The sequence below is a fragment of the Dama dama genome, chromosome 20, assembly GCF_033118175.1.
Source record: "Dama dama isolate Ldn47 chromosome 20, ASM3311817v1, whole genome shotgun sequence".
NCBI lineage: Eukaryota > Metazoa > Chordata > Mammalia > Artiodactyla > Cervidae > Dama > Dama dama.
This window is the reverse complement of record NC_083700.1, coordinates 98,229,088-98,250,106: the sequence shown is the minus strand read 5'-3', so window position 1 is coordinate 98,250,106 and position 21,019 is coordinate 98,229,088. Positions and strand designations below refer to the sequence as shown.

The 21,019-nt window shown below is 54.9% G+C and overlaps 1 protein-coding gene across 7 annotated transcripts; it reads left to right on the top strand.

The window, feature by feature from the left end:
• The first annotated feature begins 33 nt into the window (after nucleotides 1-33).
• On the top strand, nucleotides 34-19,778 carry RNF220 (ring finger protein 220). Of its 7 annotated transcripts, none has more exons than XM_061122111.1 (11): nucleotides 34-99; nucleotides 436-478; nucleotides 3,984-4,105; nucleotides 4,460-4,592; nucleotides 12,640-12,736; nucleotides 12,942-13,028; nucleotides 13,167-13,222; nucleotides 13,332-13,413; nucleotides 17,700-17,808; nucleotides 17,955-18,029; nucleotides 18,787-19,778. In XM_061122111.1, the coding sequence occupies exons 3-11, from the start codon at nucleotides 3,998-4,000 to the stop codon at nucleotides 18,856-18,858; spliced, it is 819 nt and encodes a 272-aa protein (XP_060978094.1). In that variant the 5' UTR covers nucleotides 34-99; nucleotides 436-478; nucleotides 3,984-3,997; the 3' UTR covers nucleotides 18,859-19,778. The 7 variants fall into 7 exon arrangements, with proteins under 7 accessions (XP_060978094.1, XP_060978089.1, XP_060978090.1 ...); XM_061122106.1 differs by lacking the exon at nucleotides 34-99 and adding an exon at nucleotides 170-303 and having other exon boundaries at nucleotides 12,640-12,721; XM_061122107.1 differs by lacking the exon at nucleotides 34-99 and adding an exon at nucleotides 174-303 and having other exon boundaries at nucleotides 3,984-4,027.
• Nucleotides 19,779-21,019: the final 1,241 nt, after the last annotated feature.

The window sequence follows — 21,019 nt, the reverse complement described above, 5'->3', positions numbered from 1 at the left end:
CCTCCGGCCCCCACTTCTTGAACTTTCACCCCCGGCGCGCGACGGCGGCGGGTCACGTGATCAAGGCCAACATGGCCGCCGCCGCCGCTGGGAGCTGAGGTGCCGCCGCCGCCGGGCAGCCGGGGGGAATCCGCCCGCATCGCCGCCCTCGCCGGCCGGGCGGCCGCGGAGCCCGGAGCGCCGGAGGCCGGGGCTGGGGCGGCACCGCGCGGCGGCCTCCGGGGCCCGCTAGAGCAGCCCCCGGCGGCTATGCCGAGGGCCCGGAGCGGCCGGCGGAGCAGGGGGGCCGGCGGGAGGGAGGAAGTAGGTTTGTTTACGGGCTGTTTGGGGCGGGGCACGCCTGGACCGGGGTCCGGGGCTGGGGCGGGGGCTGGGATTCCCGACCGCGCTGACGCTGTCTTCTCTTTTTTGCATCTGCCCGGGATTTTCTCCCAGACCTTCTTGCGAGTGCGAGCCAACCGGCAGACCCGACTGAATGGTGAGTCTTGCGCAGCCCCTCCCTTCGCCCCACCCCCGGCCTCCTCCCTCCCTCACTGCCTGCAGCTCCTGGCTTGCCTGGGTCTCTTCAACGTTAGGGCCCGTTGGTTTCCTCGCAATCACAGCGCCTCAGTGTGTGCCTACTGAGGCTGCCGCCCTCAGTTTCCCCATCTGTTTAATGGAGATGACGGTTGCCAGCTCTTGCGTGAGCCTCTCTAGGCCTTGAAGGACCCTGGGGGACAATAAGTGGCGGAGAATGAGGAACAAGCCACACAATTCCACTTGGGAGCTCCGCTTTGAATTTGCAAACTGCTGGGACCTCACTGTACAAGCCGGCAGGGCGCTGAGAATGTTTTTCTTCCAGTTTTTAATCAGTGCCCAGTCGTGTGAATACAGCCTCTCTGCTGAGACTTGACAATGCAGTGAGATCTGGAGTTCCCACGGCAACAGGAACTAACTCATCCCAGGGCTCTTTGAGTTATCAGTCAGCCCACATTTCACAAAGGTGATCAGCGTGGGCTCAACAGCTCTTAGAGGCCTTGTCTGAAAGCACGCTGTGTATGCACTACCTGACAGCCCCCCACCCCCCCCCCCCCCAACCTTTTGGATTCAAACCTCTGGAGCATTCCTGTTTGCTGAACAAACTGGATGATCTAGTTTTTTGTGCTAACTAGGGTGTGGTATATCTGGGGGTTGGATGTAAGGGGCTTGGGGGTCTCTGGACCAGCTGGTAAGGGCATCGATGTTCAAGATCCCCAGTTCCTGCCACTTGGTTTCTGCTGCCAGGCTGGGCCCCAGATTGGGAAAAGGAGAGCATTTATCATGGGCCGGCACCATGTTAAGCATCTTTATCATAACAGAGGGAGTGATAACACTCGTTTTGTAGATGAGAAAACTGAGGCTGGGACAGGTGAAGCGATTTGTTGAAAACCACACAGCTGGTGTATAGCCAAGCCATGGTTTGAACCGGTTAACCCACTCCAGTATTCTTGCCTGGAGAATTCCATGGACAGAGGAACCTGGTTGCAAAGAGTTGGACACTACTGAGTGATAAACACACACCTACCTCCAAAGCCTGTGCTGCTTGGACCATGCCATGCTGCCTCCTTGGCAATACTTTGACTTTTCCTATTAGTGGAAGCTTCCAGGTAGGGAGCACACTTTTCCCTCTCATGCTTTACTAAGCTTAGTTCAGGACTTAGAAGATGGATGGCAAGAAAAGAACCAAACCTGCCTTGCTTATCTGAGAATTTCCACGTGATGCCCAGTCTATCAGAGTGCTTTCCTGGGACCACAAGGAGTTTTCCGGCATGGGTGGCTTGGGCAAGGAGAGCAACCCGTGTCCTACCTTACTTAGCAGTCCTGTGAGATTCACCTGTTTATTCAATTATCAGTGTCTCTCATAGTCTCCTTCTTACCAAAGAGGCATTCCCTCCGGCTCTAGGCAAGTTAGGGGAGGCACCTTTGTACTGGCGCACGGCTCCATACAGCCTTCTCGAACTCTCAGGGTCACTTGCTCAATGCCTTTCTGGTATCTAGCATCCCTTCTCCACCCCAGCCCTGGCTCTAGAGTGTCAAGGTGGCCTGAGTCTGAGATTCCAAGGATTAGGGCAGTCAAGGTGAAAGAGTTTAGATCTTTGTCTACAAAATCAAGTGGGCACCAGAACATGGTCACATCTTCTATAGTGAGAGCACCGGAAACTGAGGAGATGGGCCAGGCTGCAGGCCAAGGTTTCTCAAACTCCATGCTTAGTCCTGGTGGGATGGTGGCCTTCCTGTTGATTTGGGTCTTTCTAGGGCTACCCTGTTCTGGAGTAGCTCCCTGCTTCAGGCCCTCAACAGGCAGTAGCTGGGGTTCCAAGTGCTGCCCTAGCACACTCACAGGATCCGTCTTTGTTGATACTGATCAGTTGGGGCACTCTTGGGACAAGAGAGCATTCAAAGCTATGGAGTAAGGCATGGTTTCCTATCCTGCCTTTGCCACTTTTTAGATACCTGGGCCGGAGAAGGCAATGGCACCCCACTCTAGTACTCTTGCCTGGAAAATCCCATGGACAGAGGAGCCTGATAGGCTGCAGTCCATGGGGTCGCTAAGAGTCAGACACGATTGAGCGACTTCACTTTCACTTTTCACTTTCATGCATTGGAGAAGGAAATGGCAACCCACTCCAGTGTTCTTGCCTGGAGAATCCCAGGGACAGGGGAGCCTGGTGGGCTGCCATCTATGGGGTCACACAGAGTTGGACACGACTGAAGCAACTTTAACAGCAGCAGCAGTAGCTACCTGGGCAACTGCATGATTGAACTTTAAGTATCTTTATCTGGCAAAATGCTTAATGCAACCTGGTTTCCAGATATAGAATAAAATGAGCTTCCTTGAGTAAGGTAGCTAAATCTTACACAGTTGAAGCTCTAAATTGTAACTTACCAGCTGTCACATGCATCACCATTCACCAGTATCTCACTCCCTAGCCTGCATTGATGAGCCTTCCACTAGGGTCAGTATCCACAAGAAGGTTCTTTCTGGCCTTGCAGTGGGGAACCCTTCCTTCCTTGGCTGACTCCGCCCCCACCCTAATCAGTCTGGTCTCCAAGTGGCTAGCTCTGCATCAAGGGAGGGGATAGAGGGAACAGAGTCCCTTGTTTTGACCCCTTCCTGCTTCAGTGACAGGAGGGCTGCAGAGAGGGATTAGTGAGCTAATTAGAAATGATTGCATCTCTCAGCATTAATTAGTAGTGCTGTGGGCTTGCAGTGTGCACTTTGGAATTGAGCCCCCTCTGGGACAGCATGGCAGGCAGCCCTCTGCCTCGGGGGCCTGCCAGCCCCTCTTCACTGATTAGAAATGATGGAACAGGTTTGGATAGGCACAGTAAGGGCTACCCTCTCAGGATATCCTGGGCTCTCTGACTCAGACCCTCTGTACCTTTATGACTGGGCCTCAATCTCCTCTTCTGTAAAATGGAGCCAGTGGACCTGAGAGAAATCCTCCCTGGGATGATTCTGTATAGGACACTGAGGGCTGTACCTCGGGCCTGCTGGCCCAGGAATAAAGCGGTTTTAACTGATAAGTGAACAGCTGGCCAAATCAGGCCCCTGGAGAGACTTTGGATTCTAGCCAAGAGGTGATCTCTAAAGTTGTGTGTCTTGACTCTAAAAGAGCCTGTGATCTTGGCCTTCTGGGGAGATACCTAGTAAGTGCCAAGGGGAGCATTTTTGCTTACTGGACTCATTGAGCACCACAGGTAGGCAGCTGTGGGTTGAGCTTGAGCCAGCTGTGGCCAAAGAGTGGACACTCGGCTGGCCTAGCACCAGTCTTCTCCCCAGGTGCTCGTGGCAAGGCCCAGACCCCAAAGGAGCTGAAGGTGCCGCATAACGAGGCTGAGATTGGGCATGAGCCAGAGGGCTAGTGGCTGGCAGGAGGTCAGGAAACGTCAGTCCCACTGGGACTTGGGAGCTCCAGTGACATCTGCCTGTTGTGTGGTTTGTTTTCGGTTTCTCCATGCAGCTCGGATTGGGAAAATGAAACGGAGGAAGCAAGATGAAGGGCAGGTATGTCCCCTGTGCAGCCGCCCCCTGGCAGGATCGGAGCAGGAGATGAGTAGGCATGTGGAGCATTGCCTTTCTAAGGTAGAGGGGCCATCACCACCTACCCCGTCCCCTTCCCCTGACACTAGCCGCTGACTGCCTCCAATCTCTGGGCTGTTGGGGTCTCCACGCGGTCTCAGCAGCTGCTTCTTCTCTGTTCTTTGCCCTCTTCCTTTGCTTTCACTCTCCCACTCCTCCCCTGGGGCTCCAGTGGAAAATTATTGGGGAAAAGCCCAGGTCTTTGACCTCGCAATTGGTTTACTTCCAAGGAGCCCTAGAGCTGGGGGCCTGTGGGGCACACTGCAGCGGGGGGCCTGGGCTGTGCCTTCCTCGCAGGCCCTGGGGAGCAGGTCGGGGTGGCCGGGGACCCGCATGATCCTGCTCTGCTCTTCACAGAGGGAAGGCTCCTGCATGGCTGAGGACGATGCCGCGGACATCGAGCATGAGAACAGCAACCGCTTTGAGGAGTATGAGTGGTGCGGGCAGAAGCGGATACGGGCCACCACTCTCCTGGAAGGTGGTTTCCGAGGTACAAGCAGCCGACACCTAGGCAGTGGCACTGTGGTGGCCAGGCCTCTGCTGGGTAGCCATCTGTGGGAGCCAAGAGACCAGGGCTGGTGGCTGGTCATCCATTTGGCCACGTGGGAACTGCTGCTGGCAGGGCTTCTTTGTGACCGTGCTGCCTGCCTGTGATGTGCATATTAAAATGGATGTATTTGGGTGGGGAAATGGAATTGTGAGGCTGCAAGCTAGGAGTGACGAGGGGGGCTCTCCGCCTCGGGTGATGCATTGAAGGTGACAGCCAAGCCGCGTTAGCACCTGCATAAAATATTAAAGGGACGGTTATGCATTTATCACTCCATCCCTCTTAAGGCTGATAAATGAGAATCCAGCAACCTGCTGTACACCTCCAGCACTGGGGGCCCCGAGGGCTTCCAGGCAAACACATTGGATTTTCCTCCTCCTCCTCCTCAGCCCCACGTCAGGGAAATCAGTTACAGAGGAGAGAGTGAGTTATGGCAAAATTTGACCTCCCATGAGCTTCATTGGTGAATCTAATTTTAGCTGTGATCCCATCCCTTCTCCCTGGGCGCCCTCTGCCCTGAAGCAAGCGGGGCCTGTGCCCAGCTGCTCCTGCTTCCCTTGAACTTGCTGTAGAGGGCCCTGCCGGGACCTCCCCAGCTCCACCGCCCACGTGGATCCTTGGAGAGACGTGGCTTGGCCCAGTGGAAGTCCCCCACCCCCACCAGGTTAAATAGCAGACTGGTAGGCACCCAGACCTGTGTCCTCTTGTTGCTGCTCCCTGCCGTGGGCAGGGCAAAGGGGGAGCTGTCTTGCCGCCCAGCCTCCAGCTCAGCGCTCTCGCCGTGCACAGGCACAGCTGGCACTGCAGCTTGTGGTCATTAAGTGAGCCAATCTGCTTCCCATCTGCCTCCAGTTCCCTGGGCAGCACCCTTGGGAGGAGCGCTGTGTCTGGTCCCTTGGGAATATTGCGGCAGCTGAGAGGAGGGTCTCTGCCTCACTGGGGCTATGCTTCTAGGGCTGCTGATGAGAAGTGGTCCCTACAGTGCCGTCCAGAGCAAACTGGCTGCATGAAGAGGCCACAAGCCCAGGTGTGGCGTTATGCCTCGGGGCTTCTCTCACATTGGCAAAATGAGAAAGGTTAATCAGACCAAACTGAGGACTGAGCTAGAGAATGTCCATTTGCCATTTCTCTCTGGTCCTGTCCTAGAGTTTCTGAGGCCCAGAGAGCCCCGAAGCCAGGGATCCTATGAATTGTACTCACAGGTGTCCCCAGCCAGTTCCAGGATGCCTCTCTGGGCTCGCTTTGTTGGTGGCTGCAGATTTTCATGTCTTCCATTGCTGTGGCAACTTCTTGGTCAGGTTACTTGGCCCAGAACTGGACCTGATGGCGTCTGGGCTCCAGACAAGGCTTAGGAACATGAAGCTACATGGGGCCTGCCCATACGACCATGTATTTCCCAGGCACTGGGGCCCACTTGCAGAGCGGGTGTGAGGGGCTCTTCAGCCCTGGGCGGGTGTCAGTTTTCCCTGAGTGTTTACATGGTGAGGTTGTTCCTTTCAAGAATTCCTGAGAAGAGTTCAAAGGGGGTTTTTCTTTGAGCGATTTGGAGAGCGAGAATGAGAGTGAGACTTGAAGAGGGAACAGGGCCCGGAGGTGCCTTTATCTGCAGAGAATTGCTCCGGCTTTCCTGATAGAAGCTGCTGCCGCCTCTTAAACAGCTTAGTGCAGTCAAAAGACAGACAGACTTGAAAGGCTGTTTTACAGCGAGATCAGCAGGGGCCACGAGGCAGAGAGCAGGGCGCAGTGGAGCGGAGGAGGCTGAGGCTCCTCGGTAGGGGGATGCTATCAAAGGAGGCCCTGGCTGATCCTGACCGCCTCTGCCCCCGAAACCTTGTCTGCAGAAGCTGGCCATCTGTCAGTCTACCCTCCTTGGCCAGGACCGAGAGGCCCCAACTCTTGGGGGGTTGGGTGTGGCCCCGCCAGGCGGGCTGGTGTCAGTGCAGCGCATTGATCGCCCGCCGGGCGGGCTGGGCCACAAGCCGGGCAGCGCGTGCTTAATGTGATTGAAAGGCAGTTAAAATGGCGGTGACCTTTTCAGGAGGAATTAGATTGCCTGCCAAGACCGGTTAGAGGGAGTGATAACGCCGGTTGAAGAAGCTGCCCGGCCGACTTGAGAGAGAGGGAGCAGAGGCAAGATGAGCAGGCGAGCGAGGCCCATTTAAGCCGCACTGTGCGTGCTGACAGAACAGAGATTGCTGTCCTTGTTAGATATGAAAGAATTGAAGAATTGCATATAAGTTCCTGTATCTGATCATCGCCTATCCCTCCTCCCAGACCAGGGTCCCTTCATCATCCTCAGCATGGCTTCCCACCAGGCCCAATGGGGGCTGGTCTGGTGGAGCAGATGAGTTCCTTTGAATGTAATGTGCCGCGGAGCCAATGAACAAGCAGGAATTATTGGTGGGACACTTGACTGAGGAGAATAGGCCTTAAAGATGGGACCTGTGATTACTGAGACACAGAGAGCTCAGGCCTGGGAGGCCTTGAAATTGGTATTGTAGGACCAAATGAAGGATCAGACAGAACAGGTAAGGACTGGGATAGGTCCAGGTATATGTGGATCTTCAAGAGCCTAAAAGAAGAGATACTGAATGGTTTCAAGAGAGTAGTTTGAAAGAAACGTTTGTTTAGGAAACACGGTGGCCTTCTCAGTTCTAGGGGACACCCTGGGCTGTGTGTGTGAGCTGTGGATTGTCCTCTCTGAACCTTGGGTTTGCTAGCCTGCTAGTGCTGTTTTTTCCCACTCAGTTATAATTGCATAAAGGGCGGCGCACAGACCGTAGTGCTTCACCAACATTTCCCTAAAAGAGTTCAGCATTAGGGGAAAAAAAGACGCTCTTCAGGCACCCCATGCCAGCCCTGGGCAGAGCAAGGGGCCTCTAGGTTGGGCCACAGTGGGAACCAGTTATACAGCCCCTGGGGACAAACCCATGCCTGCCTGTATCCAGCTCCTCGTCCCGGACAAGAGACTTGTGGTGGGAGCCTTGACCCTTCCCCTGTCTTGTTCGCCAGTGAATGTTCACTTAGCTGGATTAGGGGAGCCTGGAGCTCATTATCTCTGGGATGGACAGGCTGGAGAGAGGACATGGAACGGTTGGCTTCAGATGACCTGATAGTGGTGCAGTGGGCATTCGGGTGACAAGGTGGAGGGATTTCCCAGGAGGCAGCAGGAAGTGAAAGGTCCTGCAGCTCAATCTTTGAGCCCTGGAAGGAAATGCGTCCCTGGAATCCAGCTTTGAGCCCCTTTGAATCAAACAGGTGGATGGGTGGAGACAGGGACGCTACTAAGAGAACCCGCTGTCCAGGCCTCTGCCCTGCCCCAATCCTCGCCTAGGGACTGCATCTTACTTGAGTTCTTGCCTTGGATTTAGACTGGCTCCATGTGGCCTGGGATGAGACACCATGGAGAGGAAAGGTGGGGCAGCTGTGGCGCAGATCTGTTAACTGGCTATTGCTTGGTAAAACTTCAGCGCCAGAATGTGGGTCAAGGGGTTGAGAGGTGTTGTTGAGTCCAGGGCCTGGAGAAATTGGCCTGGCCTTAGCTGCTGCCTCCTTCGGCATGTTGATTTCCAAAAGATGGGAGCCCCAGATTCTCAAAATGTCCCCCAGGGCAGCCTGGCTGCCTGGTACAGTCAGTGACAGGTGCTGGAACAGCCAACTGCCGGAGGCAGTCTTGGAATGGAGTGTGTCCATGCTGCTGCTTTCTACCTCCTTACCACCCTGAGTTAGATCTTGTTTGGTGGGAGGAGCAAGGAGGGGTGGCAAGGAGCAGGGCACCTTCTGTCCCCTGTGGCAACTGACGAGGATTTAATCGCCTTTTGGAAACACAATTGTTAAGCCAGGACAGAGGGAGTACAGGCAGAAGGAACAAGTATCAATGGTTTTAAACGGCGTCTGTCTCTCTGCGCCTCTCCTGACGTGAGGCAGTGAAACGCGTTATCGAGGAGGCCCGGAAAGTGGCTAAGTGCGTTTGACACACGCCAACTCCCTGCCTCCACACTGGATAATTGCATTGTCAACTGTTCAGCGAGGTGGCAGGTGACACTGCAGGCCGATTGATTGTCCCGCATCGCAGCTCCCCAGACTGTCAGCTCCCCAATCGATGGCGTTTACACAAGACACCGTAACTGCATCTGTAACTAATTCCAGTGTAAAACTCTCCGGAAGCTGCTGCTGCGCACTGCCCCCCTTCTCCCCTCCTTTGGAGAGCTCAGGCCTCTGGAGGCCCCAGGACGCCTTTCTCCCTGGGCTTTGGTTTTGTTGGGAGCAGCAGGTGAGGAAATCGATGGCTCCTTTTTTGTGGTTTCAAGTTCCAGGACGTTACTGCCCCTAGTCAGTGGGCATCTCCAGTTTCACAATCGATCATCTAATCAATTGATCAAATTAACGCTGATTTTTTTTTTCCTTCTCTCTTTGCGATGACCCAAGAAGAAATCAGTTTATGAGAGATGGGTCATTTTTATAAAATTTAGGCTTTGCTTATCATTTATGCACTTAATCCTCTCCCTCTCTATTGCTGAGTATCCACTTGGAGGGAAGAGGTTTTTCTGCACTGCCCGCCCTCCCTGGACCAGGCACCCACTGCTGAGCATCACTGATCATCAGGGTTAGTCTGCCTGTGGACAGCACCCAGCCCTTCATGGGTCTGAGCCATAGCACGGGGACTCCCCAGTGACTGCAGAGTGCTCTGGGTCATCTTGCAGGGTCTGAAGGCAGAATCCCTGCCTTGGCTAGTAGCAGCAGGAGTGGCAGCTTGCCTGTTACCCTGGAGCTTCACAGAGCAGGAGCCAGAGGCTTGGAAAGGCGATTTCTGTGCCATCTTGCTTCTGAGTACTGGCTTGGGATATTCCAGCAGCTGAGAACATAAAATGACTGTGGAGCCGCCTTCTCAAAGTATGTGTGTGTGGGGTGGGTAAGCTGGCGGGGGCCCTGTCTGCATAAAATGGCTTTATGGCTGTTTCTTTTTATTATGATTCTGCCAGAAGTCAGCAAGTGACATTTCATTAAGAAAATAAAGTTTAATGTGCTGGGAAGGAGGTTGGAGTTGGCTGGGGCAGCACAGGAGTGAAATTGGCAGTGGCAGCCTGTTCTGAACACCTGAGGGGTAGGGAGAGGCTCCCAACATCTGTCTGCTGGAGGAGGGGGTCAGGGTCAGAGTCAGCTGCTCTGACCAAAGGCAGGCCTTTTCCTTGGCAAACAAGATGTGTCGTGCTCTCCATCCTGTCAGGGTGGTCGGAGAGGGAGATTGTTGCCTACCTGAGAGATGGGGTCTGTGAAATGAAGTTGTGGCCGGAGAGGTTTTTACAGGCCACCGGCAGATCGGGCCTGGGCCTGCCTCTGTCACAGGGCTCCCAGCATCTAACAGAACAGCACCGTCGGCATTTAGCCGTCACTGCTCGGGGGTGTTATGTGGCACCTGTGGTGGGCCTGGCCAGCTCTGTGCTAGGTAATGCTTAGATCACAGACTTGGGCTTTCAATCTAGTGAACGACAGTGACAATACTTGGTAATACATGTGAATTTGGAGTTGTACAGGAGTCTGGGTGGACACCGCAGAAGGGGGCCCCTCTGTAGAAATGTCTAGGGAAGTTTCATCTGTACTCAACACCTTAGCATAGGAATCAGATCAGGAAACAACGTCCTCAGTGTCAAGCCAGGCAGAGGATGAGTTCAGTGAAGTTTGAGAGAATGTTGAAGCAAGTTCATTCAGGAAGTATTTGTAGAGCAACTACTATGTATAGGCACCATGAATAGAAAGCATGATTGAGAAGAGTCAGACTTGCAGAATGAGCAGGAATGTGTTCTATAGACCAAGAGGGAGACACTTCTAGGCAGAGATAACAAGAAATACAAAGTTCTAGGGGCATGATAAAACACACTGGCCCTGGGAACCAAAATAGCTATGTTCCACCAGACTACAGAGACCTGGTCCAGGCCTGGCAGGCAATGAGACTGCAGAGATAAAGACTTCCAGCCACTGGGCTGCTTTATGTGTTGAGAAGCCTGGACTTTTCCTGGCAATTTGGGAGTGCCCCATTTTCTCAGGTTTGCCATGGGAGCCATACTGGACTGAGGAGTGGTGCCAGGATTCTTGGCTTTGCTTCTCACGCACCCACAAGGCAGGGCTGGGCAGGGTCTGGCCAAGCCGAAGATGTGAGGCTGACTGCTGAGCTGCCTGCACTTGGGGGAGGGGGGTTGGCAGGGCTCAAGGGGCGCAGGCTCTAAGTGAACCTGATGGCTACATTCTGATTGATGGCAGAGTTTGTCTCCCAAACTGTCAGAGGGTTTATAGAGGTGCCACTCACCCACAAGGTGGGAATTGCTTGTCAGGACACTTGGCTGTGAATAGGAGACAGAGCTGTAACTTGGTGTTTTCTCAGCTTAATGGCCCTGCTGCTGACCTGCCTGCTGCCTTGAGTTTGTTTGTGCCTCAGTGTGGAGGGCAGATGAGGACAGACGGGCAGGGGTGGAGCTGGGCAGTACCTTTTAGTGGTTTCTCTGGTGCTGCTTACCTCTGGGATGGGTGGGCCCTTTGTGAGACCAGAAACCGGAGGTGTAGAGTAGAGAAGGATCAGGAAGAAAGTGCTTTTGAAATGGGCTTGAAAGATGGAGAACATTCCAGATGGAGAGAGAGCACAAGCCAGACAGACAGGGTGACACTGGAGGGTGGAGTAAGTCGTCTGTCTGTGTATGTGGGACTTAGGGAGCAAAATGAGAGAAGGTGAAGAAGTGAGGGCATCTAGAGTGTAGCAAGCCTGGCTTAAGAGTAGGAATTGGTCTCAGGCACAGTGAGGAGCCACAGGCAGTGTTGGAGCAGGGAAGAGAAGGGTCAGGACTCTGTGGCAACAGGACGAAGTAATAGATGAGAGGCTTGACAACGCACTACAAGCCTGTTTTCTTCATGAATGTGTAAGGCCCTGAAAGTGGGAAGAATGGACAAAAAATTTCTGAGATCATTGGGCAGAACTCTGAGCTGCTTTGCATCGATTCCACTCACCCCAGATCCCATCGCTTTCAGTCCTTTTTGTCCACTCCACTGGCTCATGTGATGTGGTCCGAGACCAGAACCACTGGGAGGAGGCAGGAGCAGGGAGAAGCAGCTTTGTGGTCCCTGGCCCTGGGCTATCACGAAGGGTGGTTCTGGGAGTCAGAACACAAGGCAGGTGAGTGGGCCTGGGGCAGCTTCAGCAACTCAGCCCCTTGCATCACCACCACCCCTCCCACCGCTGGCCGAGAGTCTGCCTGTTGCTGTGCCAGATACACCTTGGTGGGGTCAGCTGCCTGCCCAGCCCTTGGCCCTGCCTCCGCCCAGCCGGGTTGCGTCCAGGGACTGCTTTGAGAAGCAGGTGTGCATGCCTGTCCTCCCTCGGCTGTCCCTTCTTAATCCCTTTATAACTGCACTTGTCCAGGAATCTGGGCTGAGTGAGGTGGGGATGAATAATTAATGTCAGGCGCTTCAGACACCAAATATTTGAACAGCTGCCTGGTGTTTTTGCTGGCAAGGACCTGCCGGCCAAAATCAGGACATTGGCTGAGGGTTCCACTGTATGGCTCTGACAGGCCTTTGCCAGCCTACTCTCCCCTCTGGTAGACTTGCCCGGATGGACCATGGGGCACGGGATGCCCAGGTCCTGGGTTGGGGTGGCCTTGTAGACCTGTCTGTCCTCTTCCTGCTCTTAGATGTGGAAGACAGGTGGACAGCAGGCCTAGAATGGGTGTCTCCTGAGGACTTGACATAATGTATGAATGGGCTGGTTTATGAGCAAAGACCACTTGGAGCAGCAGGCAGTGCAGGGAAGGCTGAGGTATGCAGAGTGAAAAGAACTGTAATGTCAGGATTGAGAGCACCGAAGTGCTCTCTATTCCCCAAGCCCAAGTTTCTGTCGGACCTTACCTAGCCCCAAACCTGACCCCTGCCTTCGGGAACAGAAGGGGGATCCTTGGCCTCGTCTTGCTGGCCCCTGGCCCTCCTCACACCCTGCCTCCCACAGGCTCTGGCTTCGTCATGTGCAGCGGCAAAGAGAATCCGGACAGTGACGCTGACCTGGATGTGGACGGGGATGACACTCTGGAGTACGGGAAGCCACAGTATCCTTGGGGCGCTGCGGGACAAGGCGGGACTGGTGGGACAGGCCAGAGGGAGTGAGGAAAGCCACAAGCACCTCCAGTCACTCACCCATGCAAAAACCCCCAGGGTCAGTGTCTCAGCGTGGGCCAGGGGCAGCCCTCCTGGGGATTCAGCCCTCACTGCCCACCACAAACTAGGATCCATTGTCCTTGACCACCTTGCCAGATACACGGAGGCTGACGTCATCCCCTGCACAGGCGAGGAGCCTGGCGAAGCCAAGGAGAGAGAGGCACTGCGGGGCGCAGTCCTAAAGCAAGTGTGGGCACAGGCGTGGACGGGTGGGAGAAAGGGAAGGGAGGCCCCGCGGCAGGGTGAACCCAGCGCCCGCGCTCAGGGCCGTCCTGCCTGCCTTCGGGGCTCACTTTGTTCTTCCTCTTGCCTTTCCTCTAGCGGTGGCCCTCCTAGCACACGCATCACACCTGAGTTCTCTAAATGGGCCAGTGATGGTAAGTCCTGACCCAGGTGAGCGGGGGCAGAGGAGGGTGACTGATTGAAGCCCAACCGCTCACCTGTGCTGCCCAGTCTGCCAGAGTGTGAGTTCCCGCTCTGTCCCAGCAGAGATGCCATCTACGAGCAACGGTGAGAACAGCAAGCAGGAGGCCATGCAGAAGACCTGCAAGAACAGTGACATTGAGAAGTGAGTGGCCAGGAGGGAGACCGACCCCAAGGACCACAGCTCAGTGGGAGGGAGGGGGCCCTTCGCCAACAGGAAGGCCTGCTGCCTTGGCACACAGCCGACAGTGGGGCCCAGCTGGTGCTGAGCGTGACTCTCTGAATTGATCACTGGGCCACGGCCCTGGGAGCCTTGGTGGAGGGAGGAGCAGGCGGCCTGCCCGCCTGCCTGCTGCAGGGGCCTCCCCGGGGAATGTGATGTATGGCCGCCCAGCCCAGCCGGCACAGTTGATTCATCTCCAGTTTCTGTTTCTTAATCGGGAGCTAAATTGGTTTCATTTTTCTTGTCCTGGGCGGCGCTTGCAGTGTGGGTTTTAGGCAGGAGTATTGGGTCTCATCACTTCTGGTAGGAGTTTTTGGCCTGCATTCTCTGGCAGGGGAAAAGGGGATCTGTTAGCACTTCCCTTAGGGTTGGGCCACCCCTGGCCTGGATCCCCAGGAGCCACCAGGATTCGAAAGCAGCAGCACACCTTACTGCCTTTCCAGAAGCCCAGGCAGGCCAGTTCTGGCCCCAGGAGGTGGCATTGTTCGGTTCTGGCTGCCTGGAGCTGCTGCCGCTCTTGGCTGTTGCCTAACTCCTCACACCTGCCCCTCCCTCCTCTGAAGTCTAGGTTGCCCGGGGTTAAAAGGCAGCCTCTTCATTCCAGGGCCAGTGTTCCATCTTGCTTCCTGCCAGGAGAGTGGATTGCAGGCCAGTGCAGGGCCGGGTCGGTGGCCCAGGGTCACCTCCCATTTGTTTCCCTCCATTTTGTGTTGTCATAAATTCATTCCAGCCCGTTGTGGTTGATCAGTTTATCTCGGCCAGGGCCGCGAGTGCTGCTGGCATGATGTATGGGCCGCGGCGCAGGGCCCGGCTGCCCATGAATCACCGCAGCTGCTCCGTGTCAGCGCCGGAGCGGGCCGCACGGGTTCGGTGCAACCAGCTTGGGGGGAGAGGAATGACGTATGGATGTTTATTTAATAATTCTCTCCTACTCCAGCTGAGCGGGGCGGGCGGGGCTGTAAGGGGCGCCCACCCTCATCTGGAGGGGCTGCTCATAAATCAGAAAGACAAGATCATTAATCAGGGATGGCGCCGGAGGGGGAGGTGGGGGCCAGAGCCAGTGGCCATCCATGAAGGTCCTACCCCACTGAGGGCTGGGGGAGCTGGGCTTTCTGTCCCACCTGTGTGAGCACAGGCACCAGTGGGCGGGGCCCTCGGGGATGAGTTGGGGACCAGCTCAGTCATGTGTAGAGATCTCCGATGGGTCTGGCTGATGTCAGTCCCCATGATGTCTCTCTTTCCCAGACATGTTATGGGTTCCCATCTTGGATCTTTTGCACATCCAGGGGAAGGAGAAACACAAGATGACATGGCTTCTTCCAAGAAATTCTCCACCCCATGCCTTCAAGGGGCTCCAGAATAGCTCACAGCCTCCCTGGATCAGGGGTCTGGAGGACTGGGTATTTCACTAGAGCAAAGAGTAGAGGCCAGTTACGTGCTGAGCAGATCCACCATGGGGATGGAGTGGCCTTGGAGATGGGAGTGGGAAATGGCTCTTCTGGACTCATGGCTTTTGCCTTCCCAGCTCTAGCTCATTCTCTGGTTTAGGGTTTTCGAGTTAGTTTTCTACTCTGGAGTAGGCTGCCCCCAGTTCCAGGCCTTGGTTTCCCAATCATTGAAGTAACCACACCAGATCAGCCTGGTCCTTGGAGAGGAAGGAAGCACAGCTACCCATCCTTGTCTCCTTGCCAGGAACATACCAGCAATCCAGATGGGGGTGGCACATACAGCATTGCACAAGATGCCAGGGTGAAGACTCAGCTATGCAAGTGTGTATGAGGAAGGAGAGTATGGTAAAGGCTTTCCAGAGCTGGAAAGTTGAAGGGATGCTCCCAGGAAACCCACCAGTTCCAGAAGGGGTTGTGGTCAGAGCCTTTCTCAGGTTGCTTGGAGAGAGGCAAGGCAGAGAGAACCATGGACTGCTGAAGTGCTGGATCTGGGGCATCTCTGATACAGGGACACAGCATCAGGGAGAGGCATTCTGTGTCACTGCTGGTGCCCCTTTAAGAGAGAACGGTCAGAGATCAGAGTTTGCTGCTGCCCTTTAAGTGTTTCCCACCATCCTCCACATGCCCCCTGTTGCACCTATGCCCAGCAGGGATAGACTACCTGGAAGCTTCCAGACTTTCTGGGCCCACTGCCCCCCAAGGCTGGCAAGATAGACCACCTCCTAGGAGATGGTCCTGGCCCACACACCGCCCTTGTGAGTCTACTTCAGTTGACTGAATACACCTTCTAAACCTCAGCTGTTATCCTTTACAGCCCTCCTCCAGTATCCTCAACTTCCTGTAAATTGAGTGTAAGATAAACTTCCCTTTCTGATTGTGGCATCTGAGGTCTTGGACACTGGGTTCCCAGTGTAGCAACCTTCTGCTTATCCACAAGTGAGCCTTCCAGCCAGATGGGGGCCAGGGGCCCTTGGCCTTGGTTCCCACTGTTCTCCCAGCCTGGAGGCTTATCTCCTCCTGGTTGTAGCCAGTGTAGAGTAATGGTTATTCACACAATTACTGGTTGACTCCAGAATCAGTCTCCCGGAGTTTGAATCCCATCTCCCCCACTGTGCATGAACCTCGGGTAGTCTACTTATGTTTCTGTGCTTTTGTTGTTTTTGTGGAGTTGTGTCCAACTCTGCACCCTGTGGACTATAGCATGCCAGACTCCTCTGTCCTGCACTGTCTCCCAGACCATGTCCATTGAGTCAGTGATGCTATCTAACAGTCTCTGCCTCTCCTTTCTCCTTTTGCTTTAGTCTTTCCCAGCATCAGGGTCTTTTCCAGTGTTCCTTCATATATAAAACGGGAGCGTTAGGATCTCCCCATGGGGTTTTTGTGAGGTATAAATAAGATAATAATTTTTAATCCCTCGGTAAAATTCCTGGCATTTAGTAAGTGTTTAATAAAATTTAGCTCTTTTATTTGTATTATATCATTATTCCCTGAAGCTCATCTCCAGTACCATCTTTTCTACTCCTCCAGGAAACATTCCTCCCCCTCTGAGTTCCTCTGGGTTCTGTTGACTTGTTTTAGGAGTGGTGGGAAAGATCACTCCTTAGAATTGTCCAAGCTGTTCCCTTTTCAGTATTGCAGCTCAGAGAGTTCGGGAAGTTGCAGGATTTGTGCAGGGATTGGACAACAGGTGAGGACCACTAGGACATCTGACATGCCTAGGAAAAAACAGCTAGGAGCCGTTAATGTAGGCTAGGCCTCCAGCCCAGGGACCTAGATTATGTGGGCCTCCTCAGATCCCCATCTCTCATTCTCCCTGGGGGTTAGACCAGCTATTTCTTCAGCAGGTGTTTACTCATACTCCCATGCCTGGAGTGGGGCTGATGTCCAGAGTCAGTATTGGTGGAGTGATCATCTTGCCCTCAGGGAAACGAGTCTGGCAGAGGAGACAGGCATTTGCAGTTGTACTGCTGTAGTGAAGTCCAGCACAGTGGAAGAGCACAAAAGGGGCAGCCCCACCAGTGGGGTACTGGCCCGAGGCTTGGAAAAGGTTTCTGGGTGGAGGTGGAAACTAGGCCTAAATGATGAGATGGAACTAGAGAGTTAGAGGGTGGGGTGATCCAGAAGAAGCAGGAAGTACTTGAGAGGCCAATGGAGTGAAAAATGGTGGGGCATGTGGAAGAACTCGCATTTGACATGGATGGAACGTAAGGCACGTGGCAGGGTGCTGAGGCACATGGCTGGTGGGGGGCAGGCCAAGGAGGCCCTGTAAACTTGTAGGAGTTTGCTAGAGCTTTACTCTGAGGTAGACACTGAAATGTTGGAAGTGTCAGTAGAAGTGGTCAGGTTTGCAGAATTGTAGGTGCCAGGAGAATGGGGACTGGAGGCAGAGGGGCCATTCAGGTTGGTGTAATGCACAGTCATGAGCACCTGAACTAGGGGTGGTAGCGTGGAAAGGAGTGGAGATGCCACAGATATGAGGAGCTGGATGTCAGGGGTGCCTGGGAAGGAGTAGTGTCGAGAATGGTTCCCAGATGTCTGGTTTAGAAATTCACCAGGATGGAGGTGGAGGAGCAAGGCAGGTGAGGGGCGCGGGTCTGGAATGTGGAGTTTGTGGATCTAGGATGTGAGTGGGATGGGGGAGCAGGGAGGTCTAAGAGACATGGGTACATGTGGTTCTGGAATCCAAGGAAGCTGTGGGCTGGAGGTTCAAATTAGAGATGCCAGCCTGCTGCCTGCGCAACTGTGCCATCCTCCTTACAGAATCACCGAAGATTCAGCTGTGACCACGTTTGAGGCCCTGAAGGCTCGGGTCAGGGAACTTGAACGGCAGCTATCCCGTGGGGACCGTTACAAATGCCTCATCTGCATGGTGAGAGGAAGGGAACCTCGCATGTCCCTGCTTGGGCCTCAGTGCTCCCTGGGGGTTGGAGAGGGTCTGTGCCCGGCAAGCTGGGCCCTTCGGAGGGTGGGATGCCTCAGAGTGACCCCTCCCTTCTCTGCCCATCTTCTCCCTAGGACTCATACTCGATGCCCCTGACGTCCATCCAGTGTTGGCATGTGCACTGTGAGGAGTGCTGGCTGCGGACCCTGGTGAAGTGGTCTGGGGGTTGGGAGTGGGTAGCCTTTTGGGTTACTGCCCAGATGTCCATGCTTATGCTTGAGCCTGCCTGGGGGGAGAACGAGCAAGGAGTAGGCGGAGCAGAAGCACAGACCACAGCCTGAATCCAGGATATTCATCCCCAAGCTCATGAGCCTCTCCCCTCCCCCACACCAGGCTTATCCAGGTCTCCCCATCCATGGGGTCTCTGTCTGCTACCTTCACCCAGCCCCCACCCTGGAAGACCCCCGTGTTACATCTAGCAGTGAGATCCCCAGTCAGGAGGAGGCTGGGTGTGGGTAAGCAGGACCAGGGCCTCAGCCCCTCCCCCTCCCATTACTAAGCTCCTTCTGCTCCTGCCCCTGTTCTTCGCTCAGGAGCAGCCATTAAAATGTCGCCCGGAGACAGCAATAAAAGGCCCGGACGTGGGCTCTGTGTCCTGATCAAAGGCCGCGTGTAATCTCGTTAGGGCCGCCGCAGCCACAGCTGGACCCAGCCTTGTTCTCATTACCGGGGCTCCCGCTGCGGGCCTAGCCAGGCGGTTTGATCCTGGCGTCCCCCCAACACAGGAGCGTGCCTGCCTGCTCACAGAGGCTGCCCAGGCCTCCCCAGCCCTCGCAGACAGGCCCACGAGGTCCTGGCACACAACGGGTGTAGGGAGACAAGGCTGCAGGCCTGGGCTCACACGATCAAATGTGTGGCCCAGGGTTTAACTGGAGGGCCCCTCCCCCGCCCCCATTCTCCCCGCAGGGTGCCAAGAAGCTCTGCCCTCAGTGCAACACCATCACAGCGCCCGGAGATCTGCGGAGAATCTACTTGTGAGCTGGCCACCCCAAGCAGGCCTTGCCTCAAGCGCCCTACCTGCCCTGCCTGTGATGAGATGCCCCCTTGTACATACTTGCACACAGGTTCCCCATGTACATACATGCACACACATGAACACACACACACGCACACACACAGGACTCTGGAGCCAGAATGGAGGCTGAGGCCCAGGCCCTGCCTGCTGGCTCCCACCAAGATTGGGGACCATACCTGTTCTGGGTTCTGTTCCCAGGGTGGGGCAGGGAGGTGGGGGTCGGGGGAGTATTGTCAAGCAAGGCTCCTGAGATCCAGCCCCCAGACGGACAGACATGCAAACACCAGACTGAAGCACATGTAATATAGACCGTGTATGTTTACAATGTTGTGTATAAATGAGACAACTCCCCGCCCTCTACCCCTTCCCCTTTCCTTTGGTTGTATGATTTTCTTCTTTTGTTAAGAATGCCTGGGGGCAGTGCCTCCTTCAGGGCTGGCTGGGGGCTCGGCCCATCCACCTCTTGGGGTGCCTGCCTCACCCCCCTCTCCCTGGTGTCCCTTCCCTCTCCCATGTGCTCGGTGTTCAGTGGTGTATATTTTCTTCTCCCAGACGTGGGGCACGTGCCCCAAGGGACATGATCCTCTCCTTAGTCTTAGCTCCTGGGGCTCTTGGTAAGGAGTTGGGGGAGGGGGGAGGCACAGACGTGGGAACCGAGCTGAAGCAGGGGCTGAGACTGGGCTGGTCAAGGGTGCTTCTGGCTCCCCAGCCTTCCGCAGAGAACCTTTCCTGGGATTAGAGCTACTCTTCCCGGGAAAAGTGTGGTCTCCCCTGCCCTTCTGTGGGCCCCATGGTGTGATGCTGTGTCTGTATATTCTATACAAAGGTACTTGTCCTTTCCCTTTGTAAACTACATTTGACATGGATTAAACCAGTATAAACAGCTGCTGTCTCTGTGTATGTGGACAGGGAGGGGAAGATGATGGGGTGGTAGGAACAGAGGCAGTTAAGGGGTTAATTCCTGGCAGCCATGTGGGGAAAAGGACTTGGCTACGGCTTTGTAAAGCAGTGTGGGGTTAGTCTGCTCAGGGGCCCTGGAGCTCTGTCGGGTGGGGGGTGGGGCCAGGACCTGGACTCCTGACTATTGATGGGTAGGGGCTCCAGGTTAATTCCTTATCGATGCAGAATCGTCAGCTCATTAATCACAGGAGAGGTCAGAGCTTGGGGGTACGGAGGGGATGCAAGCTCTATCCCCTGGTCTAGGGCTGGAACAGTCTGTAAGCTCAAGTGAAAACATAATCCCCAAACCTCTGTCCCTTTCTAGTCCTTGAAGTGATCCAGGGACCAAAGTCACCAACATAGTCCCCTGTGGCGGTGTCTGCTTACCATCCTAGTGACCACTGCCTGCTATAGCTACTGCCCAGATCAAACAAACAATAAGGACCCCCCTTTATCCAAGGTGGACCCTCAAGTCGGGGAACTGAGGCTGGGCAGCCACCACTTGTGATGGAGCTTGGTCAAGCGGTGATCCTCACGGCTGACCAGTACCAGGGGGTGAGCAACTGTCTGGGTGCTTGGGCAGGTGCTCAGAGCTGCAGAGGCGGTCTTGCCCACCACAGAAAGCTTGTTTTGACAGAAGATACTGCTAAAATTCAAGACCCCAGAGTATCTTCATGACTCCGGACTCCTTTCCTTCACATGTTCTCACACACACGAGACCCTGCCTCCCAACTCTTAAGACACACCCATCTCCTCTGGGATGCGCAGTGAATACTATAGAATCAGGTCCAGTTGCCAGTTCTGTCCATCTCTGCACCCAGATGACAAATCACCCTGGTTGGAGTCCAGTGAAGGCCCTTCACAGCCCCAGGCCCAGCTTGATGGCACCAAATATTCTGAAAGCAAGGATCCTGGGGCCCAAGACTCGGAAAATGTATGTGGCCTGAGCAGAGCAACTCCAGTGATGGTTGACGGTTTAGAAGAGAAGGGGACAACGCCAAGTTCCCATCAAGCTGGCTCCTTATCAGATTTCTCCTCTCCCCTCTCCCTGCCTTGGACTCCGTAGGTCCTTGATGGCTGGTTATTTTCACCCCCTGGGGCCAAATGCTCTCTAATAGAAGACATTAACTCTGAGTGAGGGCAGGAAACCCGCCCTGCTGTGGGATCCTTGAGTTCCATCTCATG